General features: G+C 27.4%; 1 protein-coding gene and 1 long non-coding RNA gene across 6 annotated transcripts in view; one reads left to right on the top strand and one right to left on the bottom strand.

The window, feature by feature from the left end:
* Window positions 1-386, bottom strand: part of LOC139424947 (uncharacterized) — a 45,214-nt gene extending 44,828 nt beyond the window's left edge. The window contains exon 1 of the long non-coding RNA XR_011636094.1: window positions 251-386. This is a non-coding gene — a long non-coding RNA (uncharacterized lncRNA). The remainder of the gene's footprint in view (window positions 1-250) is intronic.
* On the top strand, window positions 324-27,680 carry LOC107444449 (uncharacterized). Of its 5 annotated transcripts, none has more exons than XM_016058585.3 (4): window positions 324-932; window positions 9,170-9,289; window positions 11,787-11,863; window positions 15,448-27,680. In XM_016058585.3, the coding sequence occupies exon 4, from the start codon at window positions 15,576-15,578 to the stop codon at window positions 17,370-17,372; it is 1,797 nt and encodes a 598-aa protein (XP_015914071.1). In that variant the 5' UTR covers window positions 324-932; window positions 9,170-9,289; window positions 11,787-11,863; window positions 15,448-15,575; the 3' UTR covers window positions 17,373-27,680. The 5 variants fall into 5 exon arrangements, with proteins under 5 accessions (XP_015914071.1, XP_042904750.1, XP_042904751.1 ...); XM_071177223.1 differs by lacking the exon at window positions 324-932 and adding an exon at window positions 1,281-1,301; XM_043048816.2 differs by lacking the exon at window positions 11,787-11,863 and having other exon boundaries at window positions 351-932.
* The last annotated feature ends 2 nt before the right edge of the window (window positions 27,681-27,682 follow it).

Genomic DNA, 27,682 nt, shown 5'->3' with positions numbered 1-27,682 from the left:
TTTTCTTAAAAAATTTGCTTCGTTTTTTTAAAAAAATTATAAGCCTGAAAAAAGTGAAATAATGTGAATTTTCTGATATACATTACTTTAAAAAATTAAAACGCATTGATTTCTTTTTAAGAGAAAAATATTAGAAAAATAATTCTTTCCCACATTTAGTTATTAAGTTATTTTTGTGTTTTGAAACAAGTCAAATGCATTTTCTAATTTCGATGAAAAATTAAATAGGTAATTAACATAAGTTTCATACTTTTTAGTTACTAAAGACGGCACTAGATGGTAGCAGATGAACTACCGTTAAGAATATACAACGGGAGCTCTCCGTTTGCGTGTGGTAAATCAGGCTTCCTCGATTTGGAGGTAAACCAGTCAGACTCATGTTCTTCTCAAGGCCATTTGCGTAAAATTATCAAAATTCCAAATTGTTTTAATAATGTCAAAAATTTAAAAAACACATTTTCTTAACATTATCGATCTCTTCTCGGCCAGCTTTGCAACTCCCTAGACATGTTGATATTTACAATGCGAAATCTCCCCGCCAATGGAGTTGCCTTATTACATAATCATCAAAAGCGCCAGGAGCAGCAGAGACGGCGGTTTTTTTCACTGTCTGGGGTTAGTTTTTTCGCAGCTGTTCAACGGATGTATCCAGACGTAGACTATGACGCCGTAGTCGGAGCTCTAGAACACACATTTTAATGTAGAAGGACACAGGAAGAAATTTTCAGTTCCGGACTTGCCCGGATTGATTTTAAAATGTTAAAGTAACTCTCCAACATTCGATACATCTTAAAAGTTATTAGAAGAAAATATCAAGCGCTGGGGCTCTTTTCTGAATAAATTGTCTGAGGTGATAGAAGTGACATAGACGGAGCATGCAACTGTCTGGGTCGAAGAAAAAGCAATGAGTGCAACCATGATGTCTGGAAGAGGTAATAGCAAGCTCTGTCTGGTAGATATTTGTCGCAGACCAACTGATACTTAGTATTTGAATATTATGACTGCTGGATTTTTTTTTTTTATTCGCCGCTCTGCGATTTTTTCTTCATTTTTTATTAATCGTATAACGACGGTGTTAGCTCAATGGGTGATAAATATGGGAAAGAGTTTAAAAAAAAGTATTTATATGTTTTTTAGTTGCGGAAGGACATTAAAGGGTTGATAAACATGTGATTTTTTTTATGAGTCACTTTTTTATGAGTTTCTTTTTTTGTTTTGCTTAATACGTTTTGGATTTCGGTTATTTTTTTATTTGAATGAATTGAATCTTAAATTATTGTAGGAATTAAAATTTATTCGAGGTATTTGGTTATTTCTTAGCAAATGATAAATTTTATGACTTGAATGATAGAAGTTGTTTTGATATTATATTTTAATGACTGATACTTAGAATAAAAATTTCTTTCTTTTTTTTTTATATATATTTTTCTTGTTTAATACATTTTGGGTTTTCGGTTTATTCTTTAATTTGAATATCATCGAATCTTAAAATATTGTATTAAATTCATTTACCATTTAAGTCAGTTGAATAATTTTGATTAGTTAAATTAAAAATTTTATGATTTGAATGATGAAAGTTTGCGCCGCGTTTTAATGATCATATCAAGAATAGCATTTTCTTTCCTTTTTTATAATTTTTTTTCTTGTTTTATACGCTGTGAATTTCACTTTTTTAAAAAAAAATTGAATTTTTGAATTATGTTGGAATTAAATTTAAGGCAATTGAATAATTTTGATTATTTCTTAATAAATGATTAATTTTATGCCTTGAATAATTATAAGTTGCTTGTTAATATATTTTAATGATTATATCAAAAAAAAATTCTGTTAAATTTAAATATTATGAGATTAATTACTATATTAAAATCTATTACTATGAAATTTTTTATAAAATATGTACTATTTTTGAGTAACAATTATTAACTTATAAGATTTTTATACTTTTATTTGTTTAATACGCTTCGGAATTTCGGTTTTATATCTTATAATTTAAATGTCATTGAATCTTAAAATATTGTAGAATTAAAAATTTATTTGAGACATTTGGATAATTTTGATTGCTTTTGGGCGAAAAATAATTTCATGACTTGGCTGGTAACAGTTGTTTCGATTTTGAGATTAATTTTTTATTAAGATATCAAGAATAATGTTACTAGGAGCTTAATAAAATAAACTATTTAAAAAATGACACATTTTATATATGATGATTTCACGTTATTTATATACTATTTTTGAGAACAAATCTATTAAAGATTTGTATTTTTTGCAATTATGCAATAATGTATTTTAAATATGCATTTACAGTTGCTTATTTATATTTATACGTATAATAATTTATTATAGAACTAATAACTCAGATTTATTTTTTATTAAGTATCAACACTATACGGAAAATTTAAAATTAAAAGTTTCAAATGAAGTTGATTGGTAAAAGGAATACATTTAGATCTATGTAGATATTTTATTATTTTTTTTTGCAAAATTTTTCTGAAGAATTTTGAAGGTCATATTTAGAGTTCAAAATTGACTTAGCCTTCATTTATTGTATGTTCTTTAATTCAAATTTTCTTTACATTTTTTAATGTACTCATTTAAGTTTTATACAAGAATCTATATTGCTTTTGCATTACCCACAATGTCATCTCTTTTATATATTGTAATACATATTTTTACCATTTTAATATATACAAATTTTTTTTTTTTTTTCTCCCTACTTTTTAAGTTTTGTCACTTTAAAGTTTTGTGGCACTTGTGAAAGTTTGATATGACTTATAATATTTTCTAGTAGCCTTTTTAATTTTATTAAATTTATAATTTTTGTATTTATTCAGACTTAAAATTTTTCTATGAATGTATAACTATTTTTTACTTATCTTAAGAAACAAAGCACTATTTTTCTTATCCCCCTAATTTTAGATCAATTGCCTAATTAAGTAATCAACATTGTATTGTAATTCACATAAATTTAAGATTTAATTATTTTTGAAATCTGTGTTTTTTTAAACTTTTCTTCTGGTTTAAAAATTTTTAGGCAATTAATTGTCATTTATTTTTTTACATTGTCTATTTTTCCTTTACTGTTGGAAAAAATGAAGTTAGTAGTTTTTATTTCTATTTTTTACTTTATTTTGCTATTTGAATAGGGTTTTTTTTTACACTATTTTACCATTTAAGTACTATTTCAAACCATTTGCTGTGACTGTCCCCATTGGTTTTGTCTTTTGATAAATTATGACCTTATTCATTTCCTTAAAAAATGACAAAATGAAGCAAAAAAATAATGTATTAAAATTGGTTTATGTGAGGGAAAAAAACAAAATGTGAAACTTTGAAATCTATTTTTATGTTTAGCTGTGAAAATATTTTTTTGGTTTTCTAATGTTAGATAAAAAAAATTTGTATTTAATATGTATGAATAATATCCTTTAAACCATAATTCTTATTTTTGTTTAGCTATTTATATATTCACTGCTTAATAAGATAAGATATATTAATCATTAATTTATATTTTTGCTATTAAAAATACTATTTCATGTATGTTTATTGTATTTTCCTTGCAATTGTAAACTAAATTGAAATTTAGAAAAAGTTATGGCTATAGTTAATTTGAAATTATGCAAAGAGTTGTAATAAATAAAATAAAAATGAAATAAAAGCAAAAAATTTATCATTTATCTAAGTAACTTCAGAGATATAAATTTGAAGTTATTAAATTTAGCTAAGTTAATAATCAGGTAGGCAATTTTTTTTTTTATGAATAAAGCTTTATATACCTTATGTTTAGGTTGAGATTTAGTTTTATTAAATTTGTACAAAAATACAAATTATTATTTTATTAAAACATGTAAAATCTATGAAATTTAAATTAAACAAAATCAACAGAATAAAATCTTTTATCAAATGTTTCTGTTGCAATTTATATTTATTACAATTGTATGAATTACTCCTATAAATAATGTGAATTAATTATTCTTGTAAATAAAGAAATTCAAATAAAGTTTAAAATAAATTAAGAAGAGTAAATTGTTTATCAAAATGCACTTAAAAGAAAACTTGTTTGTTATTCAGTATCAGTAAGAAAAAAATGTCTTTAATCAGTAGGACTGTTTAGTTATTTAACACTAAATTCAATAAAGTATTTTGTTTAATAGATAATGTATTTAAATTCCTTTCTTTAAAAAAAAAATGGGAATATTCTTTTTTAAAATACAGCTGATAGTTTCTTCTAAGCTATTAAATTTAATGCTTAAACTTTGATAGCTTTAAAATTGTGATTTTTATGTTGAAAAATTAAAGCATAATTACCTTAGTGATCTTAAACTAACATATTCAGTGTTTATTTATGTATATCAGAGGTTCCAATTTTTTTTCTTTCGATCTATGGAATCCTTAATAAATAAATTTTTTTTTCGCAAAGCTTTAATAAATAAAGTTATTTGAACACCTAGGAATATACTAACAAAAAAAGGACTATGAACTCGATTAACTCCGCCCCCACAAACTAATTGTTTTAAAAATATTTAATTAGAAGAATTCATAGAGCAAAAAAAAGAGATGACATTCTTCTTGTGAGCCATTTCGTAACCTTGTTCGCCCCTTGACTCACCAATTTAGGGAATTTCCCGAAACCTGACACAGTAGCATTCTAACAATGGTAAACAAGTCTTCATATTTTGACTTTGAATAGCATTTAAAATTTTGCAGTCTTTCTAATTTTCCCCACCTTGACAGAAAAACAGACAGAGTCTAAATAATAACTGTATAGAAGGGCTCAAAGATTGGAAATATTAAATAATTATGCATAAAAATGTGTAAAATTACAATTTATTCAATCTGTTACTTTTTTAAATATTAAAAATAAAAATACAAAAATTTTCACTCTCCCATTTCTCAGAGCCTAATATTTCCTCAGAAAAAAGTTTTCTTAGATCAAAATTTTCCCCAAACTGTAGAGTTTATATTTTAGTACAATAACTCTGTATTAAAATATTTCTAGAAAGTTATGTTTATATGAGGAGAAAATTCATTTAATTTTAAGCAATTCTAAAATAAACAATCATGTGTGTTAAATAACAGAAATCAAAATATATTGAACTAATAATAATTTATTAAATTAAGTTTCAGGCTACTCTCATAAATTTAAGGAATTCAAACAGCTAAATACATAAATTGACGTGTAATGTTTTCTTGACAAGAAAAAATTTTGCACAGCGATACATTTTTTGCAATTTTTTTAGAGTTAAGGTTAAAATTTCCCCAGGGCTGCCTGAATTTCTCCCAAAATCTTGTTCTAATCTGATCTAACATATTCTGCTCCCCTGCATGTATGTATGAACTATAAAAATTGAGAATGAAAAATAATTTTTAGAAGTTGACATCAGATAGTTGTTGGAGACTAGTTAATTTCACTGTTTCTAAAAATCTGCTTTAATTTTGGCGTAAAGGAATTCAAAACAATGTTTAGACAGATAATAATTAACTCATAATTATTAACTGTAAAATAAACTCAATAGAGCAACTAATATTAATCTTTAATTATTATGAATGCCATGTTATTAGAAAAACCCAATTAATAGTTTCAATAATTTTGACTATATTTTTTCTAAATAGTATATATATTATCTATCATAATTATAGTAGTATATAATAAAAGTATTGTACATGATTTGATGTCTAATTAAAGGTCATCAATGACGAAAAAGAAACTTGTCCTAGGTTTTTGACAGGTTTTTTGGCGTGTCTTGTATAAAATCCATATCTGATTACCTTGAAATAATAGCAAGGCATTTATCAATTGTCAGCTTATATATATGTGTGTGTCTACTTCATATAAAATTAAATATTAAGCTGTTTTTATCTCTTTAAGTCAAACATATAACGATAAATCAAATGCTATATGATGCATTACTAAGAGTTAAATATAATTTTTATGCCAAAATCTAAAACTTACAATTCAAAGAAATATCAAGAAAACCAAAGAAAAACAATGGAGACAAATAATGAATTGCTAAGTAAACCTGACTGATGGAAAATAAGAACGACTGTTACCTTAGTTTTGTTTGCTTGTGATTCTCAAGGTTTTTGATTTTTTATGCTAACCGAATATTTTAATGTAATACTACAGAAAAGCAATAACTTGAAACATACAAAAATTGACTTGAATTGAATCTATTTCTGTGGGGAGAATCTGCCATTTTGGATACAGGAGATATTTGGTGAAAAAAAATTTTAAGAAATAGTGATCGCCTAGTCACTTCTTCCCTTTTCTTTGCTCTATGGAAGAATCATCAGAAATAGTTTTTAAAATTAGGTTTTATATCAGACAGTTACATTTACAGGTCTAGAGTAACATCTGAATTTCTTAGTGATTAATAAAGCCAAATTATAGTTCTCGAAAGCAAAAAGAAACGAACAAAAAAAAAACAGCTGAAATTGTTGAGAATAGTCATCAGATAAATGATATTTGGTATTATTCCAATATGGGATCGATATACCTGAGTAATAGACATTAATTTTTTTAATAGTTGAGATTTTTAGTATTGTGTCGTTGTCCTAAATACTCTATGCATACACTGTTTTTTTTTTTTTTAAGGATAATTGCCATTGTTCATTATATTTTGCCAGAGTTTAGCTAGTTTAAACCAATCTGGTTTAAATTACGATTTGAATAAAAAAATTTTAAAGCCAAATTTGGTATTTTTATCAGAAAAAAGTTTCTTTTAAATAATTTAATTTGTTATTATTTATATAAATTAGTTTAGTTTAAATATACCCAAATGAAAAACAGTATATTTTCTCAAATAATCTTTTTAATCTTAAGTTAAATTGCTAATGTGAGTCTGTTATCACGTATGTTTAAATAAACCTATGTGATATTTGTAATTTTTAAATGTTTATTTATTATTGCTCTGTTGCTAAAATATATTCATAAAATACAATAATGAAAATAAATTTAAAGTTACGTCCAAGATGTCTCTGGAAATTCTTAAAATAATGTATACCAGCACCAATTTCATGTTCTGATAGTTTTTAAAATTATCTAAACAAAACAAAAAAATGCAATTATAGAACTCATTAAGACTAAAAATTCTCTTTTTCATAATATTATATTAGTACATTATGCTAAAATGTAAATGGAAATAAGGTACTTTTCTAAATTTTATTTTTCAGTTTATTTTTTAAACAAAATTTCTGTTATCAGTGTAAATTAATTTTTATTATATGTATGTAGTATGTATTTATAAATGATTCAATAATATTTTCAAAATATCATTCTTCTAAAAAGGGGCATTATTCAAAAATGTTAAAAAAAATATTTAAAATTCATATGAAATCTTATCAATGTATGTATATTATTTTATTTAATGCTGCCTTATTTACCCTGTTGCAAAATTTTTTCGAGCTATCTGCAACAAAACTCTCTAGCACTAATATTTTTCTGCAAGATATTTTAATAATAACAAGCATATATGTTACTGATTTAAAATTACGAAAGCGCTGTGTTTACAAAAGAAAAAGCTATATAATTTTTTTTTAATTGAACATGTAATAATTTTTTATTCTAATATTATGGGTGATATTCTCGCATTTTGTTGGGGGGGGGGGAAAAANCTCAAATTATTTCCTTCTTCGCCTCTTGTAAATAATCATCACAATAAGCATTACTATACTTACATTTTTATTCTATTAAAATAAATCTCACGAAAAGTAGTTTATTCTTTATTTATTAAATTATTAGTATTAAGACATACCTTCACTTAGTTTATTTTATTGTACAGATGTATGCAGCCCAGTTGACATTTTTAGTCTCATTTTCAGTTCAATTGTCATTTTATTTATTTCAATATACTCTTAACGATTTTTTTTTAAATTTACAATTTCTTTTTCATTTGCATTTTACTTAAATAATTTTCCTAAAAATTACTGAAATTTTTAGTAAATTTTGGATTATTGATTGGGTATAAATGTAATAAATGATTTCGAAAATCATTCTGGTTTAAAGAAATCCTAAATCCCGGAACCTCAGTAGTCCATCCACAGAGGCCCTGGTTTCCACGGAATATCTTTTGGGAAACGCTGATATAGATTGTTTTAAAAGTTAAACATTTGTAAAGTTCGATGCTTTAAACAGAGATCATTTTATGAGAAATTAATTGCCATTACCGATCCTTCAAAAAAAAATTTTTGTGTAGAAACAGAACTTAACAATGCTTGAACCCTTCAAAACATTTTTAATTTTTGAAATAGATTCTTTACAATCATTCAGATGAAATTTTCAGAATTTCACAAAAATTCTTAAATATTTTAATTTCAAATTCATTCTGTTTAATTTCAAAGTAATAAAAAAACCAAAATATTTATTTTAATTATACAAAGATTTGTATTTGATTCTGTCCTGTGCAGTATATATGTATTATCCCTCTGCATTTTGTCCTAAAAAGATACTTGTATTTTTAAATTCAAATTTTTTTATTATTATTAATATTTCTTAAAAAGACCCTTTTTTTTCTCCATCATTTGAAATTTTTGAACCTTTAAAATAATCAAATTTCACATAGATTATTTTTAGAAACATGTGTAAATTATTAGATTAATAGATCAAAGCCTCCGTCATACTTAATCAGTTTTATCTTATTTTTTAAAACCAATTTCCTTTTTTTAAAATAATTCTTTTCTATTCAATATTAAAAAGAAGAAAAAATTGATTTAACTCTCTTCGAACAATTAAAAATTTGTACAAAAAATTACATTTATGTTAAATGTTTCTTAAATCTAAAATTTTTGAGAAAAAAATGGCATAATCATAAATACATTTATACCTGCTGAAAGAATTAAAAAAAAAAAAGAAATCTTCACCAGAAGACTACAGCATTTCGATTTTACACTGAATAATTAAACATTTCATATTTCAAACAAAGCATAAATAATTCAAACTAAAACTGTATATGTTGGACAAATTAGACTTTTTAGAGATTTTAAAATTTTGTTGAAGTTTAAGGTTTTTTTTTATAAAATAAATCCTAAGTGATTAAAAATGCTCAGGTAATTAAAAATTGAAGGTAAATCTAATAATTTTTTTTTTCATAAATTTATATTTTTTGTCTCATGCATTTATGATGAAAATATCTTATATTTGATTTAATTTTGAATTTTTTCCCCCTTTATTTAGATAATATTCACTTTGAAGAGAAATAAAAATGGATCGTACATTACTTGCTGATTTAGGAATGTTTTATTGGTATAATGTTGATCACTATATTCCACCAGATTTTTATGAGACAAAAATATGGTAAATATTCAATCTGTGACTTAAAATATTTTTTTCTTTTTTTTTTTAGTTTTTAAAGCTTACATTTGAGCTTTAATCATTACCTAAAGGGTCAGGTTTTCAACCTCAAAACTCTAAGATGATGGTCACCCCCAGGGCAGAATCGCCGTGACACGGTGACATTGTCACAGAGAGTTCATGCAGAAAGATTTTTCTTTTGATAAGTTTAAAAAAAAAATTATTTTTCTTTTCTACAGAAATTTATATTACTATGCATTTGCATAATAACTCTTTGATGCCCTCAATTTATGCCGATAGTATCGTAAATCGATGTAATGTTTGAATTGTATTTTCGATATTTATTGATATTGATTTTCACGTAGATTTTAAACATCCCGATATATTTCAAACAATATGGAAAATTCGAATCGTGCTTTTGCGTATTTACTTTTTAAGGCAATAATTCTATCGAATATTTGGCAGTTATTGCTATTCATTTCACCATAGTTTTTAAATACGATATTTTTATACATATTTATTACAAAAACCTAATCACGAAATGAACCACACACATGAGAAGTCTGATTCGCGTGATTTCGTCGCCGATCTTTTTTTTTTTTTCTCTTTTTTTCCGAAATAAATTCCATTATGCTTCAGTACTTAAATTTTTAGCAATAATTTTTCCACTTTTAAATATGTTAATTATTACCTGTTTTAAAATAAAATTTGTACAGTAAGGACCGCCTCTTAACAACGGCAACCTCCAAAGAGGGATTATAAGTTTATGGTACTGAAAGTCAGACCTGTATAATATATGTAAAAATTGTTTGTGGAATATTAGTCACCATTGTACAAATTATTTTGCTATTACTAAAAAGAAAAAATTCTCTTCAAAGAAAGTTTGTCTTTTTCAAATTCCCGAGAAAAATAACAGATTCATTTTTACGCTTTTTCCGACCATTGCTAGTGCAATTTAAAATGCCATTCACATGATTTAAAACAACCTATGGCTATTCCTATTCACACGATTTAAGATAGTACATCTTGTTCTGTATTTTCACAATTTTATGTAAAATTTCGCATTTTGTATTCCTGTGATTTAAAAGCCCCTCTTATTATTCCTGTTCTTAGTGACTTAAGAATTCGGAATTCATATTCACGCACTTTTAAAGTGAAATATCGAAGTTCGTATTCGCGCAATTTTGAAATCTAATATCGATATGTTTATTAAGTGATTTTAAAACCAAACATCGAGATTTGTTTTCACCCGATTTTAAAATGAAATCACAATATTTATTTGTCGATAGTGGGCACCTTTCAACAGGGATCACATAGGCACAGTTAATCATAGAAGATACCTTTGTTTTGAGGTTTTACTACGTATAAAAAGTAGTAAAAAAATTCTGCTCCAATAGTTATGGTAACTCAGTCACTAGAGCATCAAACTTTTGTCCAAAGGGGCCGGTGTTCGATCTTTATAGCAGCTAAGGTCCACCGAGTACGTGTGACATATGTGTCCATAAAATATGGGGAATTTAAAATCTGTGGTGGGTTGCTGAGCAGTATTATGGGTACAGAGATCTGGAGAAAATTCAAATCTATTTTAAAATTGTGAATGTGACCTCACAAAGGAGGGGTGCTGCCATCTATCCAAGGGGTTCTGAGACAAGTCGCAATTTCATCCTTGAGGTTCTCTCTTGTCAAACGAAAGGCTCTAGTGTCAAAACAAAAACTTAGTTTGCAAACAAATGACTGGCGAGCTTGATTAGACTGGCGAGCGTCATTAGAAACAACATATATAATTTTAAAATGAGAGTCCAATCCAAGATTTCTCAATCCCAGTGCCTATTTTTGAGGGGAAAAATTTCTTAAGAATTATTTAATTTCATTGAAAAAATATGTTTATTGAAATTATAAGAGTGTTAATCAAAAAGTAATTTAGGTTAATCAATTTTGCAATATTTTCTAATTTATTGAAAACATAACAAAAATGTCAATGCAAATCTTATAGAGAATATTAAATCCAAAATTTTAAGGTTTTTTTTTTTTTGTGTGTTTCTGTTTAATATTATTATTGTAAATTTATCACTTTTGCCAACTTCTTTTAAAAGAAATTTTTTTTTTTAAATCTAAAATTTGTTCTAGCCATGTTCTATAACAGAAAGTAAAAATTTGGTTTAGTTTTTCTTCCAGTATTGGATTGGATTTTGTTTTGGATTCAGAGTTTTCACTGAAATGTCCCCCCCCCCTTCTTTTCTAACGATTATTACAAAAAAAGTTCAACTTGAAAAAAAAAAAAGCAAGAAAGTTTCCAACATTGAAAAGAGGAAAATAAGAAAGTAATGGTTTTGTATTTCTTTCTTTTTTTCTATGTTTAAGTCTTAAAATAAAATATCGTGAAATGTGTGAAATAAACACATGCAATTGCATATTTATGTTGTAACTGTTCTTCTATATCTTAATAGAGATTTCTTATAGAAAAAAAAAAATATTGACTTCTGTGTTTTTCTTTTTTTAGTGAATTTTAAAGAAAAGGAGTTTTCAGCATAATATTCAATTCTGAAAGATCTCATTTTGTGATACTACACACCAAATGTATGTGAATAATTTTATGCTTTGTATTACTAAATTAACATCTATAATTATTTTTCTTTAATGTTCTCTTTCTTAGTAAATATTATTAAATTATTACTTCATGTATTTTCAATTATTACGTGTAATGTTATTGCCATAAATTGTGTATGTTCTGCAAAGTTGTTGCATCATCCTTATTCAAATTTGATAATCTTGATCAATCTTTGCAATAACATTCCTAAATCGATGTTTAAGTGAGCCTCAATTACTTGAAAGTCTTTGATCTGAATACTTCAGTTAACTTAAGTCAGTTCTGAAATGTTTTTTTTTTTTTCCTCTCTGCCTTGCACATATTTTTTCTTTTATCAATTTTAATAATCTTTCATTACTCATCTATACGCATTATCTTTAAAATGAAAAACCCTCTTTGTACTGCATGACTGCATACCATAAATAATTTTCTACAAATAAATAAAAGTTTTTGTTTGTAGGTAAAGTTAGTTTTGATTAAACTATCTAAAGTTGTAATTTCTGTCATTTTTTTAGTCAGTGAGTCTGCTTGTATGCTATAGAGCATCACATGCATTGAAAAACAGTGAGGGGTGCAAAAAGAAAATAAAGCTATGATGTGTCCTCTGGGACATACAATACTCCATTGCAAAAAAATGAAATAGGGTGCTAGTAGATTTTTGTATGCAAAATTAAACTAAAAAATACGGGAAAAAATGTGTCAATAAAAAATAAAAAAAAGAAAGAAAGAAACAACTTTTGCTACTAGAAAGAATTTTTGCCTTAAAAAGTAAACTCAAATACAATATTTGGATTTTCCATATTGTTTGAAATATATTGGGATATTTAAAACGTGTGAAAATCAATATCAATAACTGCACAAATACAGTTGAAACATCACATCAATTTACGATACCGGCGTAAATTGTGCTCTTCAAGAAGTGATTATCTAAATGCATGATACAAATATTGCGTGTAAATTTCTGTTGAAAAGAAAATGAAATTTTTTACTTTTCAAAAGAAACGTATTTCTGCAAGAACTCTCTAACATTCTGCAACAATGTTGCAGCGTTTCTGCCTTGGGGCAGCTAATATGTGTATTACATTAACTGTCCAAAAAAAAAATATGTCTTTCGATAAATGAATTAAGGAGAAAGCATTGAAAAGCTTAAAATAATAAAGTAATATAAATCAATAAAGTAAAGTATAAATCAGTAAAAAAAAAAAAGTACAATATAAATCAATCAATAAATTAACGAAATCAACTTAAAAAATCAATGAAATCAGCTAAGGATTCAGAATGAGATGCTGCTTTGTAGAAATGATTTATTTAAAAAAAAAAAGAGAGAGAGAGGACTTGATATCTTTGACAATAGTGCAAATGAATTTTAAAACAAAATATCTTCAGACCTATTTGATAAAAAGACATTTACTAAATGGTCATGTTGAAGTTAACATTAAATTCTGTACCCCATTCTTAATATACTATGTTTCTTCTGTAGTCTGAGTGTTTAAATTTCCTGTCCCTGTATAATTATTGAGGTCTCAGTAAAGTAAAACAATCCTTGGAGGTTAAGGCTTCACAATTTGGTGACCAATGGCAGATTTTGGTTATGTTTGAGCATAGACAGGATTTAAAAAAATAAAGAATTTTTTTTATTTTTAATAAAACCCAACCAAGGTTGGTTTTTTTAGTTTTACTGGACTTTTTTGGTTTTGTTTAAGATACTACTTTGTTTAACACTTTTTATAATGGATTTAAACTTTAATTTAAAAAAAAAAAAAACCTGAATTTTAATATAGTACCCATCTTTTTATGCTGGTATATTAAAGGCTTTTAAATTAATTCCTTCTTTGACTCGAAATAAAATCATAATAGTGGAGTCCTAGAAATATGCTGTTTTATTTATTTATTTTATTTTTTTTAAGTTATAGTTTTTTTTTAGTTAAAATAAAGTAAGCCTTTTGCATTCCATAACTACTGTTTATTTATCAATTTTCTTAATAATTTTTTGAATTACTCTTTAAACTATGTATATAGATTTAGTTTTAATTAATCAATTATGCAATAAAATAATTAATCAATTATACTAAGTTTTATTAAATATAATATGAAAGTAAAAATTTTAAATTTGTATGGGGCCGTTCAAAAAGTACGTACATCCCGAAGGGGGGGGAGGGGATTTGCTATTATGTACGGTTTTGTNTTTTTTTTTTTGATAATTTAACAAATTGTTCTCATATAAATTGTTTTGTCCAATTTCCTTAACCTATTACTGCTTCATCTGTATCTGTACTTGTCTTTTCTATATCAAAAAATCGTAAGACTTCGCTGCAATTTTGGATATTAAACTTAACATTACATTTTGTTTTGCTGCTTAAAAACTATAAGGCATAGAAGCTTGAAGTTACGAAGGTATGAAGAATAATGCACAGGGAGTACAATGAAATAAAAAAATTTAACATTCGATAATTAGTTAAGAATTGTTACATGTTAAACTCATATGGAAAATATCATAAGAGCCACTCTACAGGCTGCAGGTATGCAAAAGGGACCATTCCTGTTTATGAACTTAACAACAATTTCAAATTCATTTGAAATCATGTTTGTTCATATTTGTTTAAAAGTTATTGCTATATTTTCTAACTGTTTTTGCTTTACAATATAATTTGCTTTGCTATACAAAATTTATAAGGCTTAGAAACTTGAAATTACGAAAGTATATAGAAAGAAGTACAAGGAGTGTAACAATAAAAAAATGAAGTTTTTGATTATTAGTTCAAAACTTATTAACAGTTAAATTTGGAAAGCAAAAATACCGTGTTTAGTCAATCTTTGGCCTGTTCAAATGAAGGTAAAATTTAATGTGCTGAAAAAGCGATTTTTATTTGTGAACGTAGCATGAATTTTGTATAGAAACTCCAGTTTGTTCGAAAGTTAAAGAAAATTTTAATGCTTTTTCGTGATATTTTTCAGCATTTTTGCTCTAAATATTATCAATTTATCCACTGTTGCAGAAAATGTATTTTTCCCACACAAAATCTTAAGCTTGCGCCTGATTATATATCAATTAAAAGAAGCAACAACAAAAAATTGAAATCGACTGCATATTGCCGGATATAAATCTTAACATTTATAGTGAAGCTTTGAAATATTAAATAACTTGAGGGATAAATATTATTCAATATTTAAAGTGTTATAAGTCTCATCAACGAGTAAAACTGCTTCTCATTTATTTCTTCTTATTCAGTGTCATAATTAGGTACAACTGATTATTTTTCAAATTTAGGTAGTCGTCTATTTCGTTACGATTAACAAAATATTCTGTGTTTTTGTGGAAAATATTGATGTTTATGTAAAACAAAAACAATGATGAATGAAAAGCAATTATAGGGATTGCCGAGCAGTGTGGAGCAGGGGATAGAGCCTCCTAGTGTAATAAACTATGTTGAAGGTTTTTATTTCACCTCTTTAACTTTTCTTATTAATTGATTTTCATATTCATGATTTATCATTTTCATGTTACCGAAAAAAGTTTTATACTTTTAATCAATTAAGTGTTTCTATAAATTTTACTTTTATTTTTTTATTGCAGTTACAATGTTCGAGCTTACTGGTGACAGCGATCTATATTTATCATTTATAAAACAGCACTTGCATTATGTACTGAAATTAAGAATTATTTGACTGTGCTCTTCTCTGCAGATTCAGCTTAATTAAACCATGCAGAACGGTACTTACCCGTGGATGACTTCGTCCTCCCTTGGGCAGAAAAGCTGGCATCCAGGATATCAAGCCAGCTTAACAGATCTGTTTCTTAAAAAGAATCCTCTGCACTTTGGAACTGGCATCTCTCAGCTTGCAGCAGCTTCAAGCTACATAGAAAAGATGTCCCCTTCTGCTGATCATATGCCCAAGTGTCCCCACCCGGAAGCCAAGGATAAACCATACCCTTGTGACACTTGTCAACAGTATTTGAATATTTTGAGAACAGATGGTGCTTCAAGCAATTCCAGCAGACCATCAATCAGCACGCCTGTCAGCATCGGTTCCCCATCTGAACGAAAAGTAATGGGTCTCTCTGCATTGCCCCCTCCTGTAAATCATGCCGATAGACCTAATGGTTGTCCACCAACCATGATGCCAGGACAACAAAGGCCCAGGCCACCTCCAAACAAGCAGTTCCTCTGCCCTGTTTGTCACAAGCTGTTTACACAAAAGGGCAATCTGAAGACTCACATGATGATACACACAGGAGAGAAACCCTACGCTTGTCAAGTTTGCGGTAAGAGCTTCACTCAGAAAGGTAACGTCGATACCCACATGAAGATACATACTGGAGAAAAAGACTTCGCTTGTGAAAGCTGCGGAAAGCGTTTTACACAAAAAGGTAATTTGAAAACTCATATTCGCAGCGTTCATACCAAAGAGAAGCCTTTTGCATGTAGTGTGTGTGGTAAAAGCTTTTCTCAGAGGGGGAACATGCAGACTCACATGAGAACACATAATAAAGATGACAGATTCCCATGCACCATGTGTGGGAAAACTTTTTCACAGAAGGGCAATCTCAAAACTCACATGCAGCGTCACACTGGGCAGCTGCCGTCTAAACGAAACTACAATCGAGGAATAAACAATCCAAATAATATGAGGCGAATGCCCCAAGCTGGTGCTCATTTACCACCATTCAGTTTTCATTCATCATCTGTTCTTTCCCAAGGTACTATTCCATCCCCAATCAATTCTCCTCTCTCTTCTAAAGCTCTGTTTTCAAAGATTGGCCCTCATAATCAACATTTGGACATGTCAAGGACTGGCATCAATCTGTCTTATCCCGAAGATACTCACAATGACTGTAGATCCCCCATGACATCACCGATGCCCCTTGTCACTTCATCTGCTGGTTTAAATAATAGCCAGTCACAGTCTTACCACAACACCTCTTCAAGTCCTAATCCTTCCCAGTTGTCAAGTCCATCTCCTGATGATGAAATGGGGGGGATGACACAAATGCTCCAGAACAAACCTTCCCAGCACAATTCTCACCCACCTACTCCAAATCATCAAAACGAAACTCTTTCCCGCTCACAGTTGAACTCTCCACCTAATACTGCTAGTGATCTTCGAATGGCTACTCCACCCCCGACATCTACGAGCACTTCTCAAGCTTCAGAGTCTGAAAGTAGGCCATTCTACTCGGCACCACCCACTCCCGTTCCGGGCCCTTTTGCCACTGCTTCTCGATGGCTGTCGCACGAGCGTTCTCGTTACTATGACAGCTTCCAGCACCATTCGGGATTGAGTTCTTACAATGCTATTTCTCAACATACCACTCCCTTATCACGATTGTCTCTTTTAGCTTCTGGCTCTATGGCTCACCATCTTAGTCAACAACAGCAGCAGCAGCAGCAACAACAAACTTCATCGCAACAAGCAGCAGATGATGAGAAATCGAGTCATGTTCAAGACTCACAATTTCATTCCATAGGTAACCCTGATTTTTCTCAATTACTCGATTAATAATGGGAATATAGAAGAGCTGAATATTTGCAAAGGATACAGAAGTGTGATAAGATATCTTAGCATCCCCATCCATGTTGTTAAAACTCTAAAGGCATAATTTCTTTAATTTTTTTAAACTTCATAAAAAAAAATAGTGTATGTTTTTTAAGAGCTTGTTTTATTTTCATCTGTACATTTATTCATGGAAACTTTATGTTGCTCTTTTATTTTAAGAAAATGTTTTTATGTATATATTTGATATTTTAATGAAAAAAGAAATATCATTCATATATGTGTGAGAAGAGTGATAACGTTGGTAATGAAGTTTTAGATTCGCATTCAGCGCCCGACAGCTTTTAATTTACAAGTAAGAAAAAAAATATACCTTCTTACTTCTATTTATAGAAGTACAAGCTCAATTCAAAAGCCCTATTCGTTTGTACTCTACCTGCAAAACATGCTAATGACCAAAATACTTGTTATTATCTTTCCTCTGAATGTTTCATTATTCAGTGTTGCTGCTGTTTATTTTAGGTGCTTTCTTGGAAAAATGGACACACAATACTGCCAGATTTACATGAAATATTTTAACTTTTGAGTACAGTATATATTTACTGTTAAGTTTTACCAATGCAGTTCCATAGATAGGAAACATTTCTGGATAAACTACAAGGTGCTCTCTGAAATAATTATGGCCTATAACTTTTCTCGATGTAGTATTTTTTAATTAGTAAACATTTTCCTGCCTGGCACATTGTATAAACATGAAGTTATGCTCAAACTAGTGTAATGTTAATACATTTGTGACTTGTTAAACAGTCATGGAGACATGCATAATCATTAATTGTTGTCTTTGTAATCTTATAAATATCAATAACCCTGTTTTACGACCAGACAAGCAAATACAGCATGATTCTATTAAATGTATAATTAAATTGTATGTGCATTTGAATATTGTATTAACACATAGCGTTTGGTGGAGCTGCGTACCTTCGTATGAAGGATGTCTCAGGTCTCTGAAGTTGCCTTTGATGTGAACAAAAAGTGATTTTATCTTGTTGCAAAAATGTAGAATGCTCCTGCCTGTTATAGATCTACTTATACTCACTGATATAAGCGCTAAATTTATTTTTTGAACTAAGGGAAAACTATATGAGGCATTTTAAAAAAAGAACTTGAGTGATTTATTATTTTTAAGATGTTTTTCATAAATTGTTGCATTTTATGCAAATTCAGAAAATAATTAACAACTAAAATGTCCAAATAAAGCAGGCTTAACTTAGTACTAAATCTGAATTTAGTAACTAACTGATTTTAACAAATAAGTGTGTTTATATGATGTAAAATAAATAAAGTGGAAAAATCTCATCTTTTTTTGTGATGGGCTGCTTTTTTCCTGATTTTTCTTCTTTTTTTTAAGAAAATGCTTTAAACAGTGCGCTTTTAAAATAGAATATAAAATGGACTATATTAGCTTTGTTAAAAGAAAAAAAAGGAAACTTTTTTTTTTCTTCTTGAAATTGTCTGATTGAATTCTATGCCTCATATAGTATTGTGTGTATGGATAAGAAATTTTTTGCTTTTTAAAAAAGTGAAAAAATATGCTGCTGGTTTCAGTTCCTGACACATAATTTTGTTTTGCCCTCTTCAAGAGAGGAATGAAATTGTTTTTCATTCAGCATTAACTGAAACTGTGAAGTCAATTTGGAGGTTCCTTTTTTCTAGTGAAGGCATTGCTATGTCTTAAATCTAAGTATTTTTCAGTCATTGTACTTTGACTTTCGACTGAAATTCAATGTTATTGTTAGTAGTTGCCATACAAAAAAAAAATCTATTGGTGTTGTGTTTATTCGGTGAATTGTGATTTTTGTACCTCTGAGAGGTATGCATTTTGTAAGATTATAAACATAAGTGATTGCTGATATTTGTGATAAAAAGTTTTTTTTTTATTAATAGTTCAACATTAAAATTTTACATAGTTAATATTTAACATAAGTTATAGACATTCCATATAAGAACATTTGTGTCTTATTCTTCCCTTTAATCTTTTAAAAACAATCACATATTTTCAAATTGCAAATTTTAGCTAGTTATGAATCTTTATATTGTTATTTCTGTGGAAATATTGCACAAAACTTTTTGTTATGTGATATTTACCCTTCCAGCGTTGAGCACCTGGAGAGAATTGTAATCAGATTGCCTTGCTTTGATTAATATGGGGAAAACTGGTTTTTCATGCAGGAAAACCTACAGTTGAAAGTTCCGAAAAAGCCAGCACCAGCGCTCATGGGGTTTAAAAAAACGTAATTATGTAGGTGTTTGTTTATTGTTAAGTTTTAAAATTGAATAGAATTTTTTTATCTGATCAGATTTATTTTGTTAATTGCAAGGCACTGAAATGATTTACTGTGAACTTTATTTCTTAGAATCATAAAGATATTTCAAATAAATATTTTCTGGTAAAAACATAAACTTAAATCATGCTTACAATTGAATAAGGTTAAAACCCTATTTCTGTTTTTTAATTTAGCTGGATTTTTAATTTCAGCTTCCAGTCATATCAATTTATTTTCTAGCTGAGGCAAAACTTATAGTTTAAATGGAACAATATGAATAAATTTGCATGTGTTGTCTTACTCTTTATGCAGTCTTTTTCCACATTTAAGTTTGAGTATTAAAAAGAATGTCAAGACTTTATTTCTTAAAATCAGTGCATGTTTGATTAAATAGTGAGGTTCATTTATTAAATGTGCATCATTAATCTCACCCAATCTAAAGCATTGCCTCGAATAGTTAGATGGAAAAGTTTATTTAATTTTTTTATGGTAGAACTATATTTTAAATAAAATTTGATTTGATCTTTCCTTTTATATTCTAAGGCTCAGTAAAAAACAAAGGAAAATCTTGTCTGCAGGAGTTAAAAAGTAGCATTATTAATAGCAGTAAACATTCTACTAAAACATATTTTTAAATATATAATTTAAAGGTTTCAAAAAAAATTTTAACATGATTTTTTGTTCTAATTGTCTTCATGAACGTTGTAGTATTAAAAAAAAGAAGGCATTTAAATAAAAACAATAGCATTAAAAACTACATCAGAAATTAGCAATATTGTAAGTCAACTTTTCTGAAAATCTTGTCATATGTGTTTGACTTAGATCTTTTTCATGTGTTTAAGATGACTCAAGAAAATAATAATAAACCATGTTGTCAAAAATTGCTCAGTTATCTGAATATTATTCTGTAAGAATCCTTCAGTTTCTCATTGTTACTTGTTATTTCTAAATGTCTGCTTATAATCTATCTGAGAACATTGCTGAATACCAAAGTGTCAACAATTTAAATCAAAGGACTAAATTCAGAAATTTGAATAATTTGCACTTTTTAAAAAAATCTTAATCATTATAATAAACAAAACAATGATTAAGATAGTTTGAGGTTTTGAAAAAGATTTTATCTAATGAAAGAAAAATTAATTAAATCTTCTTTTTTTTTTATGTGTTATCACATATAGAGATAACAAAAAATGCTAAGATGAGTGATAAAATGATGCAGGTGACAGATTTTATGTGAACTTTAATTGCTGAAGAGAAAGACAAAATTAATTTATAATTAAAAAAAATTATTTTTTGCAAATGAGGGATATAACTAATTTCTTTGGGATAAAATTAATTTAAAGATTAAAAATGATAGGCATAAATCAATTAATTCATTTTGCCCTTTTCTGCTACCAGTAAGGCAATTGTAAATGTAAACTTAACTATGTATTAATTATGCTTTCTAAAATAGTTTTATAAAGATTTATTAAAATATTCAATGTTTAGTATTCATTAAATAATTCAACTTGGATAAAAAAAATCTGACTTCGGGAAAATTTATTTGTGCAAAATTGTTGTCTTTTAATGCTAAATGTGCTTCCCTTACCTTTCAGAGCTTTATTTAAATTAGTTTCTTATGTCAAGAATCTGCTGTTGAAGATATACTTTTATATTTTTTTGTGATTGATCCATGTGCTGACAGTTGTAGATACATAAGAGTCTATATAGCTCGTTAAAGGGAAAATGTCTGCTCTGAGAGTATTTGTGTAATGTGAAATGATGTATTATACATTTTAAAATAACACACATTGATGATAGAGTACATATTGCAGTGATATTGTGATGTTCTTCATGTATTTCATGCTGTGATACTAGTTATGCAATAATGTAGAAAAGAATATAGTTTAGTGTAGATAGTGAAGAACCGGTTGTTTTTCCAAGGGAAGTATCTTTTTCTGTAGCTTTGGATTATGCAATGCTTTATCATCAATTGTGTGTTTTTTTGCAGTGTAAATAGATGATCAAAATTATTTTTCCATTTATAGTTTTATTAATTATCCATTTGAGTTTTTTGAGGGATATATGTTTCAGCAGATTTAGAGCATTTTTATTGTTGTTTGAAGAAAAAATATGTTCATTTAAAATCAAAATAGTTTAGTGACATTCTGTTTTAAATAGTTTTGAAAAATAAAATTTTTACACTATTATTTGCACTTTTTTTAAAAAAACAATCTGCACTTATATTGCAATTTTAAAGGCACTAAGTGTATTGTAAATTTATATGAAGTTGTTTAATAAATCTAGTTATTTTGTTTTTCATCAAAATAAGAGGAGTTACAAGTAATAATAAATAAAATGCTGCAATCTATCAAAGTTTGGGAAGTTTTCTAATAGATCATTTTTCATTTCACAATGATATGAAATACATATTATTTTCCATTTCAAAAATATTTTTTTATTAAAAGCTTAAATGTGAGAAAAAAATTGCATGGAAAGGCTTAAAATTCAAAAAAGGAAGAAAAAAATCTTGTGATTTATTAACTATTTGATTTTCAATATTGTTAGTTTTTTAATAGTTAATTTCCTAAACCAATCAAACTATACATTAATTTTATTGTTTTTTAAATTGTGATATTATTTCAATTTCTAAAAAATGTTTTACAGTAATATGAATAGTAAAACTGCATATTATTATTTGTTTTATTATTTTATTTAAACTCTGTTTGGGGTTTCATTTTTAATTCCCCTAAAATAAGTTCGAAATCTTTAATACAGATTTTAGTGTTTAGTTAGTTTTTAATATTATTGAAAACCTATGTGCAAAAAATATGAGTTATTATGCTGACATAATGTTTTCTTTATAAGACATAGTTTTTAATTTACATCTCTTAATTGTATATAATACTAGATTATGTATGTTATTTGTAAAAAAATATTCAAGTTGCTTTCTCAATGGTTTATTTGCTGCTAAAATATACCTGCTCAAATTTTTTTTATCTGATTAACGAGTGCCTTTTAACTTAATTCTGCATCAATGTGTTAGTTTTGTATTTTATTTATTATACTTAAATTATTAGAAATAACTTGATTTTTAAAAAGTGACTTTGCAATAAAATTTATGCAGGCTCTCTTGTTTATATTTTGACAATAAGCTATTATGTTAATTTTGAAATTAAAATTTTTTACTTTTTTGCCACAATTTGAAATTTTTAATATTAACCTTTTGTTTTAAAGGTGTATTATGTTTTACAGAAAGAAAGAAAAATTTATTTTTTAAATTGCTAATAATTTTTCAAAGTTTAAATGTTTTTTTTTATTTGCTTTTATATTACATGTAATTGTTTTGGGGAAAATGTTTCATTGTTTAAGAAATAAAAATTTGAATACAATTTTGGTTGGGTACATTACGACCTTTGCATTAGTAATAGTTTGATAGTGATAGCGGAGGAAAGATTTTAATAATACAAATTCGCATCTACAATTACTTAATGTTTTTTAAGTCACTTTTCCATCTGTTAATATAATTTGAAAGTGCGATGACACATCCTTGCATACACCTTGGTATGTTTTATGCAGCTAAATAAGTTTATCTGCTGGCAGCAATTAAACAATTGTCCCATATATATCGTCATAATATAATTGGAACAAACACCTGCATTTTTTTTTTAATTGAAATAATTGAAAAAATATTTATTCAAATCTGTTTAAAGAGTATTATTTAATATTTTCTTATTGTATTGCTGTGACTTTTAAGGAAAAGTTGTGAAAAGAAACGTGCATGTTTTTCAAAAGTGATCATTATGATGAAAAATGTTTATGGTGTGAAAAATGATACTAGTGACATTTTCTACTAGTATCATGTTTATACTTGTATCATGATACTAGTAGCTTGTTATGAGACTTTGTAGCTAAAATTTGTATTTCCATGTGTAACATTGTTGTCCACAGTTGAACAAATGGTATTAAAATAGCTGCTGCATATTGTTTTAATAGATGTTATAATAAATGTAATGATGTTTTAATGTTTCTAAGCATGCATGACTTGTTTTGTAACTAGTATAAATCTGCAAGTTCGCATCAGATACCTGAAATTAGAATCTATAATTCAGCATGTTTTGCACAATCTCTGAAGTTGTAGATAATATGAGTAGCTTCACTTGAAATATGACATTGGTTATAATCATTTGATTTTTCTTTAATAGAATGTAGTAAGTGTTTTCCTCCTGAAAAAAATTGTGATATTATCTATCGCTCTTTTTTAGTTTCTTGTGTTATATATATTTGTGATATTTTTAATTTTTATTGCTTCGCTTTTTTTTCTTTCCCCGGTGATCTTTGTTTCTTTGCTGTTAGATTTATATAGCTTTGTTTTATTGTGCTATGTTTAGTTTTATTTGAAGCTTTTTTTTTTCATTCTTATGGTTATGTTTGTGTGAATTTTAATGCAACCAGACTGTATATAATAGAGCTGCAAGCTCTCTAATTTGTGTTGGAGTTGAGTAGTATGTTAATGTTTTTCTCTTCTTTATTCTAAAACAATCGTGATAATTGTATATTTAAAATATAATTTCATTTTAAAATAACGAATTTGTTTTTTAAAATGCATTCCATTAGATCATAATGAAAATAATGCTTTCAGTTAGTCATATTTTGCTTTTATTCTCCTAATAAACCACCCAAGAAAAGATTTTTCTCTCTTACTATTAACATTTTATGTTTTGTCTCTGAAAAATGGCATGGCTATCTTACTTTTGATTAAAAAACTGTTGTAGCAGTACTTTTGAAATCAGGGGTCTCTGCCACAGTTGTTAAATTGGTTAATATTGCTGTGCACTTGATTTTATTGTTATAAATATTATTACTTTTCCATTGAATTTTTTTCTTCTTCAATAAATGAACCCTTAATACGAATGCAGTGCAGTAACACCTCAAATAAGCAAAAAATCATTATTTGTATGCTAAAAAAGTTATTACTAATCTGGGATGTGTAATTCCCTACTTCAATAGAAAATGGTAGAGCATTAGTAGATTTAAATTAGCAAAATTAAACGTAACTTTAAAAAAGAAAAATAAATAAATAGATACTGATGCAAGAAACAGAATATGTTCAGACAAGTTTAAAACAGTTAGAGTGATTTTAGCTCAGAGTGCTATCACTGAAGAATATAGATGGAAGATTTATATTATTTTAAAATAAAGGCCTGTCTTTTTGTAAAAAAAGGACTTGGATGTCCTAAGGACCCATAGTGTCCAAAGTCTTGTGGAATCACTGTGTCTTATGTATATATAATCTATTTATTTAAATAGCACTTATTATTAATATGCACCTTGATCAATGGATCTTGTTTTGAAAATTTGATAGATTTATTGTATTGAAATTGTGCATTTATGCAGATATAATTTGAACATATAGGTTTTTTAATAGATCTGATAAAAGAAAAATTTTTGCTCTGCAGTTTTATAAAAAAAATATATTATTTAAGATGATTGCACTGGAAAAAGTTGAGCATGCTGATTTTTCTTTTGATCTCAACCAATCGCTAACTGTTCGCCATAAGTCTTAATCCTCTAACTTAGTTTGATTAAACCCTAGTCTGACCCTTTGACTAGTTAAATTATAACTGAGTCTAAGATTGTCTATGAGCTGCCATGGCTCAGTTGTATAGGCTTTCATTGTGAAAGACAGGTTTGAGATTCCCAATTGTGGCTTGTAGGTGGGTACCAGCTTGTCTGAAAAGGTAAGGCGGTTTGTGCACAATTCTGCTGTTGGTCACAATTTTATTATTATTAAAATTTGGAGCATTATCCTCCTTGACCTCCCTGTCCCACAGTAGACTGTTGTGAGAGTGCTTTATTTTTTTAATTTTTCTAACCTTTCTTCTTCTATCTTTTAATTTTTCTATTCCTTTCAAAAGCTAGACGCAACCTGGAATAGTTCCTAAATAAAATTATCTGATCATATTTCAGCAATTAGTTTCAATGCCTTTGATTTCTTATCCAATTTGTCGCTGCCATATATATTTAGTTTTATCCTAGCCTAGTCAGCTTTTTTTTTTTTAAATTCGCAGTTTCCTAAATGCTACTACTTTTCTTTTTAAATGTAAAAGCATATGCTAGTGTGCCTTAATATCAACTTGTTGTTGATGCGAAAGAAAAGATTTTCCTATTACTGTGCCACCCTATAATTTGTTTTAATTTCATAGTGCCATACATTAAATTTCCTTATTTCGTTTGAGAGCCTCTTTCTTAGCATTGTGCTCCATGACATGTGATGATAAATGTTCCTATGATTCATCAAAAGTAATTTTAAAGTAAGTTTTATACTGCTATCATTTATTTTCTTTGCTTGTGTTTTGTTTTATCATTAAAATTTGTTGTCGGAGAGTAAGTAGTGTTTGAGGTATATGATGCAACTGCAGATTTATTTTTGTGGAATCAATTATGTGAAGATCAAATTATATTCTGTGTTATATAACTTAACTTCATTTTTTGCGTCTTGTGTGACCTACTTAAACAATCCTGCAATATTTACTGTGCTGTGTTTATTTTTCTATCACAATTAAGTTGTTTTACTTTATCATTTAATTTTAACATGTTATAAAATTTTTCAAATTGAATTTAACATTCATCATAATTTAATTCATCCCCTTTGTATCTGTGATATTAAATTTTGAATGACTTCAAAAAATAATAAATGTGACGCTGCTCATTTTTGTACAGTTCTCGGAACAACTGAATAAATCATTACAACTTGTATGAATAATTGTACCATTTGTTTAGATTCTCCACAGAAAAAAAACTGTTTTGTGTGTAAATAGGATAAAATTTTATTTTAAAGGCAATTGATGCTTGTCTTTGTCATCTAAGACAATTGTTAAAAGATTCTTTCATTTTTTTTATTGCATTGTATGTGGGACTTAGACAAATAATTTTTTAAAAAAAAGAGTACCTTTAATGATACTTTGTATTTGTTTCAACAGTTACATGTTGCTTTCGAAGGTGTGTTTAGATCTTCAGTTAATCATGTAATCAATTCATAATTTTTTCTAATAAATTTCTTTTCTTATTTCTACTTTTTAAAACATCTTATCTTCAAAAAATTAATGTTTATTAACCACCAAATAGTTAATTTTAAAATGTCATGTTTTTTTCATTTCCAGTTTTTATACTTTTTTTTAAGTAGAATAGGCGTTTAAAGGTACGCCAGTATATTCAAAATTATTTTTATCTTTATTTGACCGAATTAAATAAGAAAGTTAATAAATAGAAGCTTATAAAATTAAACTGTTTCTTTGTAGGTTGATGAACTTAAATGATAGTACTATTTCCTCACATACAATGAATTTGCTGTGTGCTTATCAAAAATTATGTTGTCTTTCAATAATTTAACTTTTAAAAAGCAAACTACAGGTTTTAATTTCATTATTATTTTTGTGAGTATGTGTATTGAATGTTTCCATGCTTAATGTGTAAGAAAAATAAAACTTTATTTTACAAGTTCTTTCCTGTGAAGTGAAAATATTCATATGATACATATATATTTAAATATATTTCAAATTGTACAGAATTAAGGTAGTACAGGGTATTATAGCAGTGTGTTTGTTCCACACGGTGTAGCTGTTACTTTTACTCAGTAACTGAGAAATGTGATTTCACAAGGTGCTTGTTTCCCTTTGTAAGGGTCCGAAATATGAAATTGTTTGAAATATATAATAACAGTGCATTTCAAAATAACTTGACATTTTACTTGCTACTCCTTGTTATAAATTCAGAAAAACTGCTTTTCTGAACTTGTCTGTAACTGTTTCTTGTATGTGCCGAAGATTATCATCTTTTACTGCATTTTTTTTCTTAAATTTTGTGTTCAGATGATTATCATGCATGATGAAGTAGCAGCTTTTATTATATCAATAAATTGAAACAATCTGTTTCTGTTCTGTTCACAAATACACATCCCTGTTTTCAAATAGCTTTACAAAGGAAAATAAAGCCATGCTTCATATTGTAATT

This window comes from Parasteatoda tepidariorum, chromosome 2, assembly GCF_043381705.1.
Source record: "Parasteatoda tepidariorum isolate YZ-2023 chromosome 2, CAS_Ptep_4.0, whole genome shotgun sequence".
Classification (NCBI taxonomy): Eukaryota; Metazoa; Arthropoda; class Arachnida; order Araneae; family Theridiidae; genus Parasteatoda; species Parasteatoda tepidariorum.
Note: the sequence above shows the minus strand (reverse complement) of the source record. Positions and strands in the feature narration are given on the sequence as shown.